At 40.3% G+C, this 18,067-nt stretch overlaps 1 protein-coding gene across 2 annotated transcripts in view; it reads right to left on the bottom strand.

Annotated features, from left to right (window-relative positions):
• Positions 1-4,241: 4,241 nt before the first annotated feature.
• Positions 4,242-18,067, bottom strand: part of CFAP46 (cilia and flagella associated protein 46) — a 159,248-nt gene continuing 145,422 nt past the window's right edge. Inside the window, exons 55-58 of one of the 2 annotated variants that reach the window (XM_050959240.1) lie at positions 10,939-11,020; positions 7,645-7,781; positions 6,925-7,011; positions 4,242-4,616 (exon numbers count right to left, since the gene is read on the bottom strand). In XM_050959240.1, coding sequence (XP_050815197.1) covers positions 4,480-4,616; positions 6,925-7,011; positions 7,645-7,781; positions 10,939-11,020 — 443 coding nt within the window. In that variant the 3' untranslated portion in view covers positions 4,242-4,479. Of the gene's footprint in view, positions 4,617-6,924; positions 7,012-7,644; positions 7,782-10,938; positions 11,021-11,444; positions 11,531-18,067 lie in introns of those variants that run through there. The other variant, XM_050959241.1, reaches the window with a different exon arrangement.

The raw sequence follows: 18,067 nt of genomic DNA, 5'->3' as shown, positions 1-18,067 counted from the left end.
GATGACATTAATGGTAATTCAAAAAATGACTGAAACTGAAGATTGAAGAATTGGTAAGGAAGGAAGACTCTAAACATAACTGTAGATAAGGCACAGATAAAGGAGTACTGGGAAAATCTGAGCATACACAGATAAGGTGGTCTGAATGATATGCACTATGGGGTAAAATGAGAATTAGTTAATGAACTGAGTACACCACCAAATATTTTTGAAAAATCAGTGGCCAAAGGGGAAATATTGAAAGACTGGAATAAGGCAACTGTAATCCAAAACTGCAATAAAGAAAAGTGTAACCGTGGCAGTTACACTTCTGTAACTTCAATTTCTATACAGAGTAAATTAGTGAAAAAAATCATGTTAAAAACATTGCTAAACACCTAGAGGATCATGGAACCATGAGCTACAAGCAAGATGGGTTTTAGAAAGAAATTGTACAGAAAAACCTTGCATTTTAAGAACAGAATTACAAAATTGGTGGGTAAAGGGAATGCTGCAGATTATGATTTTAATAAAGCATTTAATAGACCTTCATGCAAGATTTTGTAAAGCAGCAATTCAAATGGGCTTGGATATGAACATTCACCTGTTCTGAAAAGAGGATAATGCAGGCTGCTAACAGGATAATGAAATGTATCAAGATGAAAGGTAGTGTCTGTTGGGGCACCACAGGGATTGGTATTACATTTGGTTTTACGTAGCACCTCCACTAATGATCTGGAAAAGGAAGTGAATCGCACAGTTGACCTTTGCATTTTTGGTTGGGCTTCCACCCACAGCAAAGATTTAATATAGTCTGCCATGATTACTCTACTATACACAGGGCTTGCCTGAGGATTTTGGAGAGGCTTAGAGAGTTTGAGAAATTTCTTATCTGATAATTCTCTTTCTGTTAGCAGAGCTTTACCATTAGTTTTCACAATTTTAGGGCGTTACTGAATCCTTACAAGAAAGAGTATCCTTCAAAGGCCACAATCCAAAAAAGGAAATTAGCTTCTGTACAGATATTTACTGAAACACACACACCATAGGCCTCTCGGTTCCCCAGAGGCTACTACATTTTGGTTGATATTTTTGAAGGAGTAAAGGGATTTAGCCACTAGCTTTGAAAATCTCAGCCTTTAGTTTGCCCCCGTCGAACTCCCAAAGATAGATTTACCATCTTGATCGTCACAGAAACAACTGAGGAATGCCATTGGGGAACTCATGCAAGCCTGAGGTGTCTTCTGATGTCATATTACAAGCACAGGGGTCTTAAGAGTTTTTTTTTTTTTGACTGAATGGTTGTCAGTAAGGAATGAATAACCGAAATTCTGGACTCTTCTCTGGATGACACGTTCATTCTGTATATCATCCATGAGAAGCAATATAGGGGCTACAATGCCCAACAATTATTTCCTCCTTACCACATTCCCCCCACTCCTTCCCCCTCTTGAGGCATCAAAAAAGAGCAACTGAAGAAAAAGCGAGAAATTCCCTTGAACATTACCGCAAACTGGGGTAGAAGACACTCAGTGGACCACAACAGTAACTAAAAATGTACAGGACTCCTAGGCATCATGCAATCAAGTAATGAATCCCTCATCTTTAACTGTGTGTATATTTTATTAAATATTTAAAAGATGCAAAACAAAACAAAAACAATCCACCCACTCTCAAAGAGAAGACAGCCATAAATATATTTAACTGTGACAGGGCAAGAGATGCTGCATTTAGATACCTGGATTATCTCCTAGGATGTGCATACCCATGGGAGAGATAATTGGCGTTTCTGAGACTCAGGAATAAAAGAGTGTAGGAGGTTGGGAGCTTTCTGTCTCCTGGAGAGCTACACTTGCCAAAGGGGAGCAGATTTCTCTGAATGTGGAAGGCTATGGGAAGTTGGGAAATAACTAAGTGGGAGTCCATGCTAAATATGGCCATCTGCTGTGGCTGTCTGGATCTTGAAAAGTACAGAAGACTGAAAACTTTTTTGCTGAATCAGTCCTACATTTTAGCATTGATAACCAAAAACAAATGTTATAGGCCAACATTTCCTGGTTTAATTTTGGCATGTTCCCAAAAGCCTAGATGAAAGCAAGACAATCCATTTATAAAATGTGACTAAGTCAAATATTTAACTAGAAAAGAATGTTCAATTTAAATGGAATACATTTTTAAAAAATCATTGTGCATTTTATAACAAATAATTTGAGGTAGAAGTTACAGTCATACAAAGTTATCCGATAAACCTCTGGTAGCAGAGAATAATTTATTGATATTCTTGTGTGAATAAAAAAGATGTTTTGCATGTCATGATTTTATAATAATGTGCTACAAATCTTTAAAGCTCTATCAGGTTCTAATTAACTTTAGCACAGCATGGTAGCCAGGAGCAGTATCTTTTTAGTGGCATTTTAATGGCTTAAAGTGAGTACAAAAAATTTATCACAGGGAACAGGCTTGGCTGCCTTGCTGGGAAAAAAGAGTATTTCAAAACTTTTTTGTTTGAAATGATGATCAAAGCTTTATATTTTCACTAAGTTCTAAATTATTTTGCATTTATTTCTATTGGTCCAAAAAAGTTATAAAATTGTTTAAAACTTCCACCGGTGACTGACTAAGCATAAGGCGTGTTTACAATTGTTTCGGAATTTGGTTAATTTAGTAGTTCTCCATATTATCCATGAAATCTATGAGAAGACTGCAACAATTAAATAAAAGCAGCAAAGAATCCTGTGGCACCTTATAGACTAACAGACGTTTTGGAGCATGAGCTTTCGTGGGTGAATACGCACTTCCTCAGATACAGACGTTTTGGAGCATGAGCTTTCGTGGGTGAATACCCACTTCCTCAGATGTATCTGAGGAAGTGGGTATTCACCCACGAAAGCTCATGCTCCAAAACGTCTGTTAGTCTATAAGGTGCCACAGGATTCTTTGCTGCTTTTACAGATCCAGACTAACACGGCTACCCCTCTGATACTTAACAATTAAATATTACATCTCTGTTTTAGGTAGTGGAGGACACATAATTTATACTTTCTTATTAGTTAGCTAGTTAATTTTGTTTTATTTTTATTTATTTTGGAGGCCAGCACATTATCCATGTTGCTGCAGTATACCAGGAAAAAGATCAATTACCTCAGAACAGGATACCGTAGTAAAATTTTCAGTCAGGTTCCATGGAGATTAAATGGTCTGTCTGGGTGTCAAGCTTTTTTTGATGTTCAATGTTAAACTAATGCAGGAGAGAAAAGGTTAAGTAATATACATGGTTCCCTAAAATGGGGCACAATCTACTAAGTAGGATAGGGGAAAGGAATTTTATTGACTTGTACGTGTTGAAAACTCTGTGTACAATAGAATACTTCTATAATTGCTACCACATCACTGTCTTTTTAAAATGTACCCAAATTTTGTGTTCTCTATGCTGTCACTATAGCATAAAGCATTGTCAGCAATATAATAAAGGTGTGACAACATCAGGAGTGCTGGTAAGAGGCTCAAGGAGGCCTTCCCCATTGTTAGGGGTGGGGGAATCATAGGCAAAATTCATAGAGCCACTTGCTATATCTATTTTATTCTTTATTCTCCATGAACCTTGTGGCGAGACACTGCAAGTACTTCCTGGTCATGCCGCTGGGGTCCATGTACTCCTTCCTTAACCCGGAGATCCCTGATGCCGCACAGAGCCCTTTGTGAAGTCAGGGGAAGAGAAGAATGCTGCTGTAGAGGAAGCTGAGCTCCCTTCCCAAACCCGTGTATAGTAGGGTGACCAGATAGCAAGTGTGAAAAATTGGGACGGGGGTGTGTGTGGGGGGGGTAATAGGGGCCTATATAAGACAAAGCCCCAAATATCAGGACTGTCCCTATAAAATTGGGATATCTGGTCACTGTACTATATGGCTCTGGAAAATCCAATTATTATTTATACTACTGTAAGTGAATGTAGAGCAAGTAATGCAAAAAAGAAGTGGAAAATATACCTTATTTTTGCTTAACACAACATAGCTGATTGTGAATGAGTTTTCTGGAGTTTTGTGAACCACAGTAGAGATTTGAGAACTTCATCAATGCTATTATAAATTATTCAAAGGAAAGTTAGTCAATTAAAAAGTACTTTTGAGTCTCATTGCACAACTTTGTGATGTGAAAAACAGTATGTTTGCTCTTTTTTAAGCAGAAGGTAAATAATGGAATAATCATAAGCAGAAATCCAAGATCTGTTTTTAAAGACTTTAATTAACAGAAGAGCACAGAGAAATACATACTTTCAATAACACAAAGCTCTGACAAAAATCTTCGCTATTTTAATATCAGTACACAAATCTAAAACAAAATAAATTAGCTAACACGCTTTGCATATTCTTAAACTCAATTCTTATTAGTCTACACAAAAAGTACTTAAGATGACTGACTAAATGCTAGCTTTCAAGGTAAGGCCAATATCATGTATACTGTAGATGAGTTCCTATTTACAGATAGAAACCTGACATGAGTTCACATAACAATTATGTTGGGTAGCCCATACAATATACAATTGTAAGACGATGGCTGAATTGCAGGAAGGTTCGACTGACTAGGAATTATTTGGCTTTCGATTTCATCACTAGAAGAATTCTTAGAATTCTCTTCCACTAGAAAATATTCAAAAAAATTATTATTTACAATTACACCTATTAGAATATTTTACAATATAGTATTTTTGCCTTCTGTTTGCTTAAATATTCAAGTATCTTTTGCATTCCTCTGTTTTACATTGAAATGATGATCAATACACACAAGGGACATTTGAGCATAGAACAGAGAAAACTCAGACAATACTTAGGATTTTAGTCTTCCCACTATCCCAAATCATTACTACATAAGCCAGCAAAGTGAGGATTTTGTTGGCTTTTCAAAAAGAACAAATGAATTATTTTATTGTACTTTACTTTACCGGCAGAGGCCTTAACTCTGGCAATTTCTACACAACTTTGTAAATGGAATACAATTTATAATGCTATGTTAGTAACAACCAATAGACAGATAAGTCAAGGACTGCCCCTGTGGGGGTCCCCCACCCCAAGCTAGCAGGTGGAAATTCCTCTATAAATTACCCTATACAGAGAAGAATTTCTACGGCTGCCTTCTACCAAGCAGGCTGAACTTATTTTGTGTTTGTAGAGATTTTGCCATGATCTGCAGCCATATCACTGTAATTTACTACATACTGCAAAATGTAAAATTAATGAGTACTGTATATTTCATGTTTATCGTGCTCTTAACACTGCCTGCCAGTCACACAAATTAAATTTTATACCAGTCAGACTTCATGGGAAGTATTTACACTATGTTGGTGAATATTTTGGCTAATTGTGATAAAGCTACCAAACAGGGAATTTTACACAGGCAAAATGTAATTACCCAAATTAGATTTTGATCATATTACTGGCCTTGATACCCCTATCTTTTCCAAAAACTGCCACTGAATGTCAGCACATGTAGTCAGGATCTTCCCTTTAGGTCTCATCTGTTAGACTGCACTTAGTCCCAGCAAAACACCCCCTTTAAACAGAATATGGCATTAATTCAATACTAACTAAGGCCGTGTGCCTGCAAACATTTACGTAAATTTGTGTGTAGTGGTACTGACCATAATGCTAATGTGTTTAATGATAAACACATGAGTAACTGTTTGCAGGATTGGGGACCCAGAGGGGAGAGTGCCACCAACTTAATCACCAATCATACTGTATTTTCCAGGGAGGTGTGACTTACGTATTGATCTGCTCTGACTCTAGTTAATGGATGACAGCACACCCAGGCAGTATGACTGCACACAGTACATTGTTGCTAAATACAGACTGGAAACTGCAGAGAATACTATACAGCGTGAGTCACATTCATTACTTCCTACTGAGAATTTGCATTTTTATGGATGTAATTTTATATAATAACAGATTTACTTCATGCAGAGATAGTTCAGTTTCCTTTATCACAAATACATACTGCATATGTCAAATGAAACCAAACTCAGAAGTTGCTGGAATCAAATGAAGAAGTTTTCATAAAATGTAAAGATTAATTAAGTTTTCCATAGAAACTAAACTTGAAAAGTACCTCACTAAATTATAGACATTTTCCAAATATCCATTCCCCATGACATATGCACTAATTAAAGCTTAATTTTCAGGGACTCCTGGCACCAGCAGCTCCCACTACAGTCTGTGGCAATTGCAGGTGCTCAGCACCTCTGAAGACCAGGCCATTACGTAATAAATGATATAAAATGTATAGCATTAGACTAAATAGAATGGATTTTTAGCAACATAAAAATAGAATAATGCAGTGATTTATCAGGACCCAGATTATGAAGCAGAATCAACATCTTGTCCTGGATAGTCCAGAAAAGTGACATTAAGATTTATTTGTTTTATTCTATGTTGAATTAATAAGTTTCTAATATATATTGTGACTATATGGCGATGAAAACACTTCATGATTCAGTACATATTAGACACGCTAAGATATTAGTTCACCTTGACTATCTTGCATTTGTATTGGTCTACAAGGTCTGACTTTTGAACCTCTGCTCTTACCCCTACCCCCTCCATGAACTGTGGATGTATCTATCAACTGCAAAATGTTTTAAAAATTGTTGTAATTCTATATACCTATCTCCTAGTTAGTGGAGGCTTTTTAAATATTTTTTTTTCCAAAACCACAATATTCTTCTGATCTTCCTTTGTTTAAAACTTACTTATTTCCAATCTTAGCTTTAGCTTTGCAGTAAATCAGCTGAGGGAGAAGTGCAACTTAAATCAGGAGCCACTTGAAGTGGCCATATCTTCCCTCTCTTGCATTGCAACAAAGAATTGTAATAATGATTAAACTACAAGCATCTAATTTCGTTAATATCAGAGGCCAGTTTCTGTACATTATACAAAGATGTCTATTTCTTACCTCTAGTTGGTGACTTTTCCACTCCAATCTTATACTTTTGAAGAACACGAATGGTCTGCCCAGTTGTTTTTCCAGTTTGTAACAAATCTAAAAAGAACTACTGTCATTTTTATGAACTTTTAATGAGAATTTTGAAAAACAAGAAGATACAAACCCTGGGTTTTTTAGACCAGTGCCTCAGCTTTTAAAAATGGAGCAAATCAAAATGATATAGATCACTAGGAGTTAGTTATAGATCTGTGATTGTGCGAGTAACTTTCAGGTAGTTTCCCTTTCTGTGCCTTTACAGAACCTACAGATTGCTCTGTGGCTCTCATGATCCAAGACCTTGCTCTTAACTATAAAAGTCTTGCTCTTAATTTATAACCAGCAGCTCGTCCTTCACTCACATTCACTTTACATTCTTAAAGCAAGACGACAAGGTTAACATTCTCTTTGAAGGCATCACAGAACATTTTCTCAAAATAGTTATAGTTGCTAATGTCCGGCAGCTCAAGGACACTTCTCTCTCCATTAGACAGGTAGGGCTCTGAGCAGGGTTTTTAAGAAAGAAGGATCAGGAAGCCCACATAGCCAGCCAATCCCTGCTACTTATTCACAGTCTCTCTCTCAGCCCTCACTCTACAGAAAGGATAGCATAAGAATTGTGCTATTCTACATAAAGAATCAGAAAATTTTAAGGACTAGTGTGTTAAGGGAAGATTTGCCACAAGTACATACTTTCAGACAAGATTTCCAGCCTTTCTGCATTCTCTTGCAGGGTTGTATACCACTGGTTGGCCATAATGGAACGAACACCAGTTAGGCTTAGAAGGATTGCTGTCTCTGTTGGTCTCTCTACAGAAATATGTAGACGACTAAAGAAAGTCAATAGTATAAGAATAATATAATCAATAAATATAATGCATAAAATAAATACAAAGTTTCCTGAAACATTATGATGTGTGTTGTGCTTTTGAATATAGAGGACAAAAATGATTTTTATTCAACTTTCACCATACAAAACATATCAGTAAATGGTGGACTGCATTTTTCTCATACATTTTTAATTCTTAGTGACAGTCTGTTGGAATGTTTTGTATTAAGTAGGAAATGCTATATAAACAACTATATTAAGTTCTACTTCATCTTTGCAGGGTGTGAGGTCCCACCTAGCAGACAGTGCACTGCCATGTTACTGTTCATGGAACGATAATAGAGTAAATTAAAGGAAACAATAGCAGACAAAGCACATTAGTTGTGGATAAGGGGCTGTGGAGTAGGCTTTAGGATCCAGCTGAGTTGTTTGGAGACAGGCATGCTAAGTTATCAGTAATGGTTACCTTCAGGTGGATGAAAAAGTAGAGAAGTGATTTCTCCTTACATGAGATGCATGTCTGTACTTTGTCATATTTGGAGATAGGGCAGGTATTTACTGCTAAAAAAGTTGTGTTTTGTTTCCCTTGTGGTAATAAGATGTTCGAGCTACCCCAAGGTAAAACAACAGCAAAGACAAGGCACTTCAGGTTGTCCTGGCAGTTAAACTAGAGTTCCTGGTCTTACTGTGTTTTTACCTCAGCATAGCTCACACATATTAATTACCCATAGCAAAAAATGCAGATACTTTAGCAGTGAAAACAAGCTGTTAGAGCGAGTCCAGCAAAAGTTTGGAGACTCAGAAACGATATACAAGGAAAGACGTTCTCTACCCTGGAGCTGGATTAAATTAAATTGCTGCAACTGAACACATGGAGATTTGGAGTTTTGATAGGGTTTTTTTTTGGCAGGTGAAATTCTATAGCATTGGAATTGTAGTAATTTAAAAATGGAATTCAGCTTTTTGTCAATCTGCATTTCATGGTAATCCTTGTATAAAACAACAGGGAAGGTTTTCTATAATCTCTTTGAAGGATGCTATTTATTTCTTGGGGGAACACGAAGTTATATGATTTAGCTTTTAATTGAAGTTATTCTAAACTTTCAGGGAACTGTCACAGTCAGAGCCATAAATCACCCACTTAAGAGATGCAGGATGAGAGCAACAGGCTGGTAAATACAATAATCTATTAGGATGAGACTGCAAACGTACACAGTTGGAAAACCTACATTAAGGAATTGTCTTTTGACTTAATTTAGGGAATGACTGTGTTTGGGGAAAAAAGCTTTGAGAAATAAAGGGACCATTCTTAATTGTTTTTATATAAAAGAGGGGGATTCAGGCTTAGTTCCTGGATTTAAATATTTAGTTATTTTGTATGCATGTGTATTTATGTATTAGAAATCTTACATCCAGCACATTTTAATTTGCAAGATGTACGGGTACTTTCAGTGGATGTGGCGATGCGATACTGATGACTCTTTATATTTTTTGGGGGACTTTTCTATTTATTTCCTATTAGTGAAGTCAGAAAAGTGGAAAGTATTTTAATCTCTCAAGAATTTGTATTCGATATTGTGACAGACCCAGGCCAGTGGGGTGCAGGAGTCTGGTAGAGGGCAAATATACTGGTCACTGGGTGAGTAGTTTTCTGTTCCCTGAGTGACCAGAGCAGGGTCTGCACTAGAGTAGTCAGGAACTTGCTAGAACCAATTAAGGCAGACAGGCTGATCAGAACACCTGCAGCCAATCAAGGCAGGCTAATCAGGGCACCTGGGTTTTAAAAGGAGCTCTCTCCAGTCAGATGCGGGGAGCCAGAGGAGAGGAAGTGTGTATGAGGAGCTGGGAGCAAGAGACACAAGAAGCTGAGACCGAGAGGGTGTGCTGCTGGAGGACTAAGGAGTACAAGCGTTATCAGACACCAGGAGGAAGGTCCTGTGGTGAGGATAAAGAAGATGTTTGGAGGAGGCCTTTGGGAAGTAGCCCAGGGAGGTGTAGCTGTCAGACAGCTGTTACAAGAGGCACTATACACAGCTGCAAATCCATAGGGCCCTGGGCTGGAACCCGGAGTAGAGGGTGGGCCCGGGTTCCCCCCAAACCTCCCAACTCCTGATCAGACACAGGAGGAGTTGATCCAGACTGTGGGGGAGATCACTGAGGTGAGCAAATCTTCCAGTAAGGGCAGGACCCACCAAGGTAGAGGAGGAACTTTGTCACAATATATACAATAAATGTGTGAGCTCTGTCTCTTTAAATTTAGATGCAAAGCAGATACTTAGCTGTCTTCAAGGTTAACACCTTTAATCAGCAATAGTAAACATCTGGAAGGAAGTATCACAGGGGTAGCCGTGTTAGTCTGGATCTGTAAAAGCAGCAAAGAATCCTGTGGCACCTTATAGACTAACAGACGTTTTGGAGCATGAGCTTTCGTGAAGAAGTGAGCATCTGAAGAAATGGATATTCACCCACGAAAGCTCATGCTCCAAAACGTCTGTTAGTCTATAAGGTGCCACAGGATTCTTTGCTGCATCTGGAAGGAAGTTAATTAGCATCCCAAAACAATTTATTCCAACAAAACATAAACACTTGGCTCGGTCTCAAAGTATTAATTGTATAAACCTTCAGAAGGACTCTAAAGTATCTTTCTATGCTATAAAGGCTGTATCTATTTAACTACACCTCTACCCCGATATAACGCAACCTGATATAACAAGAATTTGGATATAACGCGGTAAAGCAGAGCTCCAGGTGGGACGGGGCTGCACACTCCGGTGGATCAAAGCAAGTTTGATATAACGCAGTTTCACCTATAATGCGGTAAGATTTTTTTGCTCCCGAGGACAGCGTTATATCGGGGTAGAGGAGTAGCTTAAATTAAAAATCCTGAATTCAGAAGACAGTGGGGAAGGTTTCTGTCCCCCCCAAACTCAGTCTCCCTACAGCCTTGATCTCCTCATCTGTGGAGCCCTGATACAATGCAGCACCTGTGAAAAAGGCTTCTGTAGGATCATGGAGGAAAGTGGCCAAACTCCCCACTCCAAACTCAGATCTGAGTCCACCACACTTTCAGAAGCACAAGAGACAATTTTAAATTTGCTTTGAAAGACAAAAAATGAGACACTGTGACTATCTGCAGGATACAATAAGATTTATTCTACCTTTTGAGTGTATCAAGCTTTGCCAGTCGTTGGAAACTCTGATTTGACTGCACCAGATCTAAAAGTACCATCAACTGGCATTCTGGAAAAATAAAGTTAGTTGTTTTAACAGCATTTACAAAATGAAAATAGATAACATGTATCTTTCTGATGTTATTGCTCTTGTGAAAGTATTGAATAAACAGTTTTCAATATAAACACTTATTTTTTCTTCTGCCATAACTGTATACTCAGCTATTCGTTAAGGAAAAGTGTTTGAATAATCACTTTCTACTACTACCCAACATTTTTTTGTTTTGTGTTAGTACAGCACCTAGAACAATGGAGTCCTGGTTCACGAGCAGGGCTCCTAGCTGCTATGGTAATACAAATAATAAACAAATAATAATAATAAATAATAAATTTACAGGACTCATTTCTGCAACCCTTTCAAGGTCGGTAGAACTCATTTCAGTAGGATTTACATGCATGAGTAAATATTACTTAAGTAAAGATTGCAAAATTTGGTCCAATGTGATTTTTATCCAGAAAGGTCCCATATATTCTTACAAACAAATGACAGGGATCTCTGCTTCATTTGTCAGTTGTCTGTCTGAAAGCAAATAAATTTAAGTGAGATTTACAAATATTTATATTATTCTGATAGATAATCATGTTTTGCAAATCAAATGTGATTTTTCCAGATGCAATCAGTTAATTTACATGGTCAGTGAGACCAAATCAAGGAATATATAGCAGACTAATTCACTACCAATGCCTTTTCTGTATTGTTTTTGAATATTTGTTAAGGAAAAACACAAGAAGCTATTGTAATTCAAATAGCTAATTTATCCTTTTTAAATAAATATTCATGTCCTTTGGAAAACTATGAAATGTGGATAACTGTAGCCAGGATGGCAAGAAACAATCTCCGCTTTCAGAAAATTTAGTGATAGAGAATTATAATACCATGTTTGCAGATATAGGTTAGTGGAGGCTCTCAAAAATTAGTATTTATTAAGTTCCATGAAAATTAGCTCTGTACTCGATTCAGCCTACAGGTAACATTAAATGACTTCATGGGCTGTCAACCTGTGGAAAGTTGGGTTGATGAACAGGAATTGGGAAGATTGTGCAGCTACCCTGACATATCCACTGTGTATAGGGTATATTTAAGGGCTTGAGACTAGATTTGTAAAGATACTTGAAATTAATGGGTGCTTGGTGCATAAATCCTTTAAAAAAGATCCCAGTAGGTGCCTGACTGTCTCTTTAGGTACCTAAATACCTTTAAAAATCTGGCCTCAAATCCTTAAATATCCCATGCCCCTAATGGATTTGTCAGGATTAATTCCCTGTAAAACGTATACTGTGCAGCCTCTAATAGGAATAACTATATATTAAAGGAATAGATGTGGTAGCTACATGAAAAGGACATTAAGCATTTAGTAGCCTAGGTGTTCATGTCATTTTTGAAAACGGGACTTAGGCTTCTAAGACACTTGGGTGCTTCTGCAAATAGAAGACTTTGCTCTTTCAAAGACTCAGATAAATTTAACAGACACAGGAAACAGACTTGTTTTCTTTTCCAGTGATGGTGAAAGCCATCTCCATGTTGGTAAAAATGCATCTGAGTAACTAACAAACCTACCAAAGCTTTCTGAGAAAATATTAGATATTGTATCTAATACAACCTCTGTGTTTCGCCTGCACTACGGTCTCTGTCCATGGAGAAATGCTGTGTGACTTTCAGCACATCTCACATATTTTCTGTTCCAGTGATGTCTTTGTCAACACATTTAGAATTTCCTGTTGATAAAATAGGGGGTCTAGACTTTTCCTAGCACCTGAAATTTGATTCAGCATTCAAGAAGCACCATCAGTCTAGACCAGGGGTAGGCAACCTCTGGCATGCGTGCAAAAGGAGGCACATGAGCTGATTTTCAGTGGCACTCACACTGCCCGTGTCCTGGCCATTGGTCCGGGGAGTTCTGCATTTTAATTTAATTTTAAATTAAGCTTCTTAAACATTTTAAAAACCTTATTTACTTTACACACAATAGTTTAGTTACATATTATAGACTTATAGAAAGAGACCTTCTAAAAATGTTAAAATGTATTACTGGCAGGTGAAACCTTAAATTAGAGGGAATAAATGAAGACTTGGCACACCACTTCTGAAAGGCTGCCGACCCCTAGTCTAGACACATACATGAAAAGCATTTCCCTGCTATAGGGGATTATAAAACAAGACTACCAGAGACAGATCATTTAGGCCCATGTTTTCAAAAGTGACGTCTAATTTTCAGTGCCCAACTCTAAACATTTAAGGTGTAATTTATGAATACCACCTCCAACTCTAATTCAACTCAACTCAGAGCTGTCAGCACTCAGAAACTCTGAATATCAGATCTTGGACTCTCAAAATCTGAGGCAATTTTTAGAAAATTTGAGTCCTAACCTTTTAATATGTGTCTTTTTGAGAAATTTGGACCCAATGGGAAGAAACCAAATTTCAGGAGAAAGAAAAATATGTCCAAAAATAAAAACAGTCAAGTAAATTTGACAGAAGAGGAGGTTACTCACTTTGTGCAGTAACTGATGTTCTTCGAGATGAGTGTCCCTGTGGGTGCTCCACTCGAGGTGTCGGTGCGCTCCTGTGCCTTTGATCGGAGATTTCTGCAGCAGTACTCGTAGCAGCCACACATGCTCAGAGCCTGGCCCCCGCTCTGAGTATACCTCTAGTGAGCATGTGCAGCTGGTTCCCTCAGTTCCTTCTCTACAATGGAGGCTACTCCAACTCCGAAGTAGAGGGGAGGAGGGTGGGTAGTGGAGCACCCACAGGGACACTCATCTCGAAGAACGTCAGTTACTGCACAAGGTGAGTAACCTCCTCTTCTTCTTTGAGAGATGTCCCTGTGGGTGCTCCACTCTAGGTGACTTCGAAGCAGTGTATCTCAAGGAGGTAGGGACTTCGGGTCTGGCAGGAATGCAGTAGATAATACTGCCCTGCCTAATCAAGTGTCAGAGAGAGGGCCCTGAGTAAGGGCATAGTGTTTGACAAATGTGTGCTAGAAGGACCAAGTGGCTGCTCCACAAATGTCAGACAATGGTACTTTACGTAAGAAGGCTACAGAGGTAGATACAGATCTAGTGGAATGTGTTCTGATCAATGCTGGAGGTGTAACGTTTTTTATCTGATAGCAGAGTCGTATGCAATTGGAGATCCAGTTCGAAAGTCTCTGGGTAGAGATAGCTATGCCTTTGGAGTGCTCCGCGATGGAGACAAAGAGTCTAGGAGAATTTCTGAAGGGTTTGGTTCTGTCCAAATAGAAGGATAAGGCCCTGAGCACATCAAGTGTGTGCACTGTGGCTTTGAAGGAGTTTGCATGTGGTTTCGGAAAGAAAGTTGGTAGATGTATTGGTTCATTGATGTGAAATGAAGCGTGAACTTTTGGAAGGAATTTTGGGTGTAGGCGTAGAGTAACTTTGTCCTTGAAGAAGAGCGTATATGGTGGATCTGCCATAAGGGCTGCTATCTTGCCTGCCCATCTGGTGGAGGTAATGGCCACCAAAAAGGCTGTTTTCATCGAGAGGTGCAAGAGGGAGCAGGTGGCTAAGGGCTCAAAGGGTTGATGAGTTAAACAGGACAATACTAGGTGAAGATCCCATGGAGGGGTAGGTGGTTTAATGTCTGGATATAAGGTTTGGAGTCTCTTCAGGAAACGCTTGGTGATGGGATGAGCGAAGACCGAGGTATTGTCAACTGTACCATGAAAGGTTGTGATGGCAGCTAAGTGGATTCTGATGGAGCTGAAGGAAAGGCCGGATTGCTTAATGTCCAATAGATAGTCGAGTATGCAGGGAAGAGTTGCCGAAGTAGGAGACAGTTGTTTAGTTGAGTACCATTTTGTGAATCGTTTCTACTTTCGGAGATAGGTAATATGGGTGGATTGTGTTCTGCTGTGTAGAAGTACCCTCTGAACTTGGTCGGAACAGTCTAGTTCTTGTTGGGAGAACCATGCAGGTACCAGGCTTTGAGATGAAGCATGGAGAGATTGGGGTGAAGAAGCCGGCCGTGTTGCTGTGATAAGAGGTTTGGGATGAGAGGCAGGGAGATCGGTGGTTGAATTGACATTCTGGTGAGGAAAGGGAACCATGGTTGTCTCGGCCATCAAGATCACCCTGGCAAGATCCGTTTGTATCTTTATGAGGACCCTGTTGAGCAATAGTATTGGGGGAAATGCATAAGCTAAGTCCCGGGGCCATGAGATCATGAATGCGTCTCCGAGGGAGTGTTTGCCCAGTCCCGCCCTGGAGCAGAAATTGAGGCATTTCGTGTTTTTCGTGGTTGTGAAGAGATCTATGGTTGGGTGATCCCAAGTTCGAAATATGTTGTAAATGATTCCCGTATCTATCTCCCATTCGTGCTCCGAAGGGAAACGTCTTCTTAACTCGTCGGCAGTGGTGTTCATCACCCCTGGGAGATAAGCAGCTGATATGCGGATGTGGTTCGCAAGGCACCAATTCCAGAGTTTTATGGCCTCTGAGCAAAGAGAGTGGGAACGAGCCCCTCCTTGTCTGTTTACGTAGAACATGCAGGCAATGTTGTCTGTCATTATGCGTACATGCTGATCCTTGATTAGTGGAAGGAAGCAGTGGCAGGCATTCCGTATAGCTCGAGGTTCTAGAACGTTTATGTGCAGGGAGGTCTCGGAATGAGACCATAGCCCATGGACTGTTTGGTGAGAGATGTGAGCCCCCCAACCCGTGAGGGATGCATCGGTCGCCATCACCAGAGTTGGGGGGGTCTGGAGGAAGGGGACTCCAGAGCAGAGGTTGTAGGGGACTGTCCACCATATGAGAGAGTCTTTGACTCGGTAAGGTATGGCCAATTGTTTGTTTAGTGAGTGCACGTTTGGTTTGTAAACTGTGGCCAACCAAGCCTGGAAGCATCTCATGTGGAGACGTGCGTTCTGGACCACGAAAGTGCATGAGGACATGTGCCCTAGTAGTTGGAGGCAGTCTCGAGTGGTGACCCGGGGCCGTTGCGAAGTCTTGTAGCCAGCAGTTTTATGGTATTGAATTGGTCGGGTGGGAGAGATGCCAGTCTGGTTGTGGAGTCAAGGCTCGCTCCTATAAACTCCAGGTGCTGGGTAGGACTTAATGTGGATTTGCTTTCACTTATTTGCAGGCCCAGGGATTGGAAGCACTCGATGGTGATTCGTGTGAAGCGGAGGGCCTCGTCGAACGTGGAGGCCTTCAGGAGGCAATCGTTGAGGTAAGGGAATATTATGACTCCTTTTTTCCTGAGGTAGGCAGTGACTACTGCTAGGAGCTTGGAGAAAACTCGAGGAGCAGTGGAAAGGCCGAATGGTAGAACTCTGTATTGGAAATGCGTTGAGCCGAGGGTAAAACGAAGAAAACGTCTGTGGGCCAGGTGGATAATGACGTGAAAGTAAGCGTCTTGTAGGTCGAGGGCTGAAAACCAATCGCCCTGCTCCAGGGCTGGAATTATGGTGGTGAGAGTAACCATCTTGAACTTTTGCTTTTTGACAAATTTGTTGAGCCTCTTGAGGTCGAGGATCGGTCGCCATCCTCCAGTTTTCTTTTCTGTTAAGAAATAAGGGGAGTAGAACCCTTTCCCCTTGTGGCATTCGGGCACAAGTTCGATAGCACTCAGGTGAAGGAGATGATGTACTTCATGCTGGAGGTGTGACTCGTGAGAGGTGTCCCTGAAGAGGGACGGGGAGGGTGAGTGGGTGGGAGGTAAGGAGAGGAAGGGGATAGAATACCCAGTTGTGATGACCTCTAGAACCCACTTGTCGGTGGTAATATTCTGCCATTGGTGCAAAAATGGCTGTAGGTGGTGTCCAAAGATAGTTGTAGGCAGTGCATACGCGGAAGTTGGGACGATGTTTACGAGACCCTCGACCAAAGGTTCAAATCTGCTTATTAGTAGGAGGAAGTTGGGGCATCCCGGAAGAATTGAGGCGATGCCGCTGGTATCTGGATCTCTGGCGTTGGTGTTGTTGTTGTTGTTGATCCTGAGATCTTGGGAAACGCTGAGTATATGGGGGGTAGCATGGATGGTAAGGTTGATATCTATACTGTCGCCTTCTGGTTGTAGGGATTTGGATGCCTAAGGATCGAAGAGTTGCCCTTGAGTCCTTCATTGAGTGACGCACCTCATTAGTGGTGGAAGCAAAGAGTTTATCACCATCAAAAGGGAGATCCTCTATGGTGCTCTGAACCTTGCGAGGAAAGAGGGAAGAGGAGAGCCATGAACCTCGGCGCATGACCACCGCCGTAGTGTGGATCTTGCTGCAGTATTGGCTGAATCCAGAGCTGCTTGAAGAGCTGTGCATGATATGATTTGGCCCTTGGAAACTAAAGCTGTAAACTGTTGTTTCTTGTAGTCTGGAATGTGTTCAATAAAGTCCATGAACTTGTTATAGTTTCTATAGTCGTACTTTGCCAGAATTGCGGTATAATTGGCAATTCGAAATTGTAAGGTTGAAGAGGCATAAACTTTGCGACCCAGCAGGTCTAAGCGTTTGCCTTCCTTGTTGGCTGGGGTATGGCGGAAATACTGTTGTTTGTTCCTTTGACTGGCTGCGTCCACTACCAGTGAGTTTGGCGCAGGATGTGAGAAAAGGAATTCAGAGCCCTTAGAGGGAATGAAGTATTTACGGTCTGCTTGTTTTCAGGTAGGCTGGCTTGTGGTTGGAGCCTGCCAGATGGACTTAGCAGGTTCCAGAAGGGCTGCATTAATTGGTAATGCCAGTCTGGATGAAGAAGAGGGTTGCAGGATGTCTGTTAACTCATGTTGTTGGTCCGGTACTTCCTCCAGATTGATTCTACGCTCACTGGCAACCCTTTTAAAGAGATCCTGGAATTTTGAAAAATCGTCTGAGGGCGGTAGAGGGGAGGGAAGTAAAGCTTCTTCAGGCATTGCTTCAGTTGGTACTTCAGTGAGTACTGGGTCAGGAGCATGAGTTAATTGATCCTGAGAATGGGAGGGTGCCACCAAGTGAGTCATATGATTTGGACGTTCGCGTCTCGTCGGATTGGAATAGCGGGTGAGCTGCCGAGGGAAAGATGTCCATGGGGTCCAATACTGCCATGGTGGTGGAAAAGGCAGAGGTGG

Source organism: Gopherus flavomarginatus, chromosome 6 (assembly GCF_025201925.1).
Source record: "Gopherus flavomarginatus isolate rGopFla2 chromosome 6, rGopFla2.mat.asm, whole genome shotgun sequence".
NCBI classification, from domain to species: domain Eukaryota; kingdom Metazoa; phylum Chordata; order Testudines; family Testudinidae; genus Gopherus; species Gopherus flavomarginatus.
The sequence above is the reverse complement of the archived record's forward strand: the minus strand, read 5'-3'. Positions and strand labels throughout refer to the sequence as shown.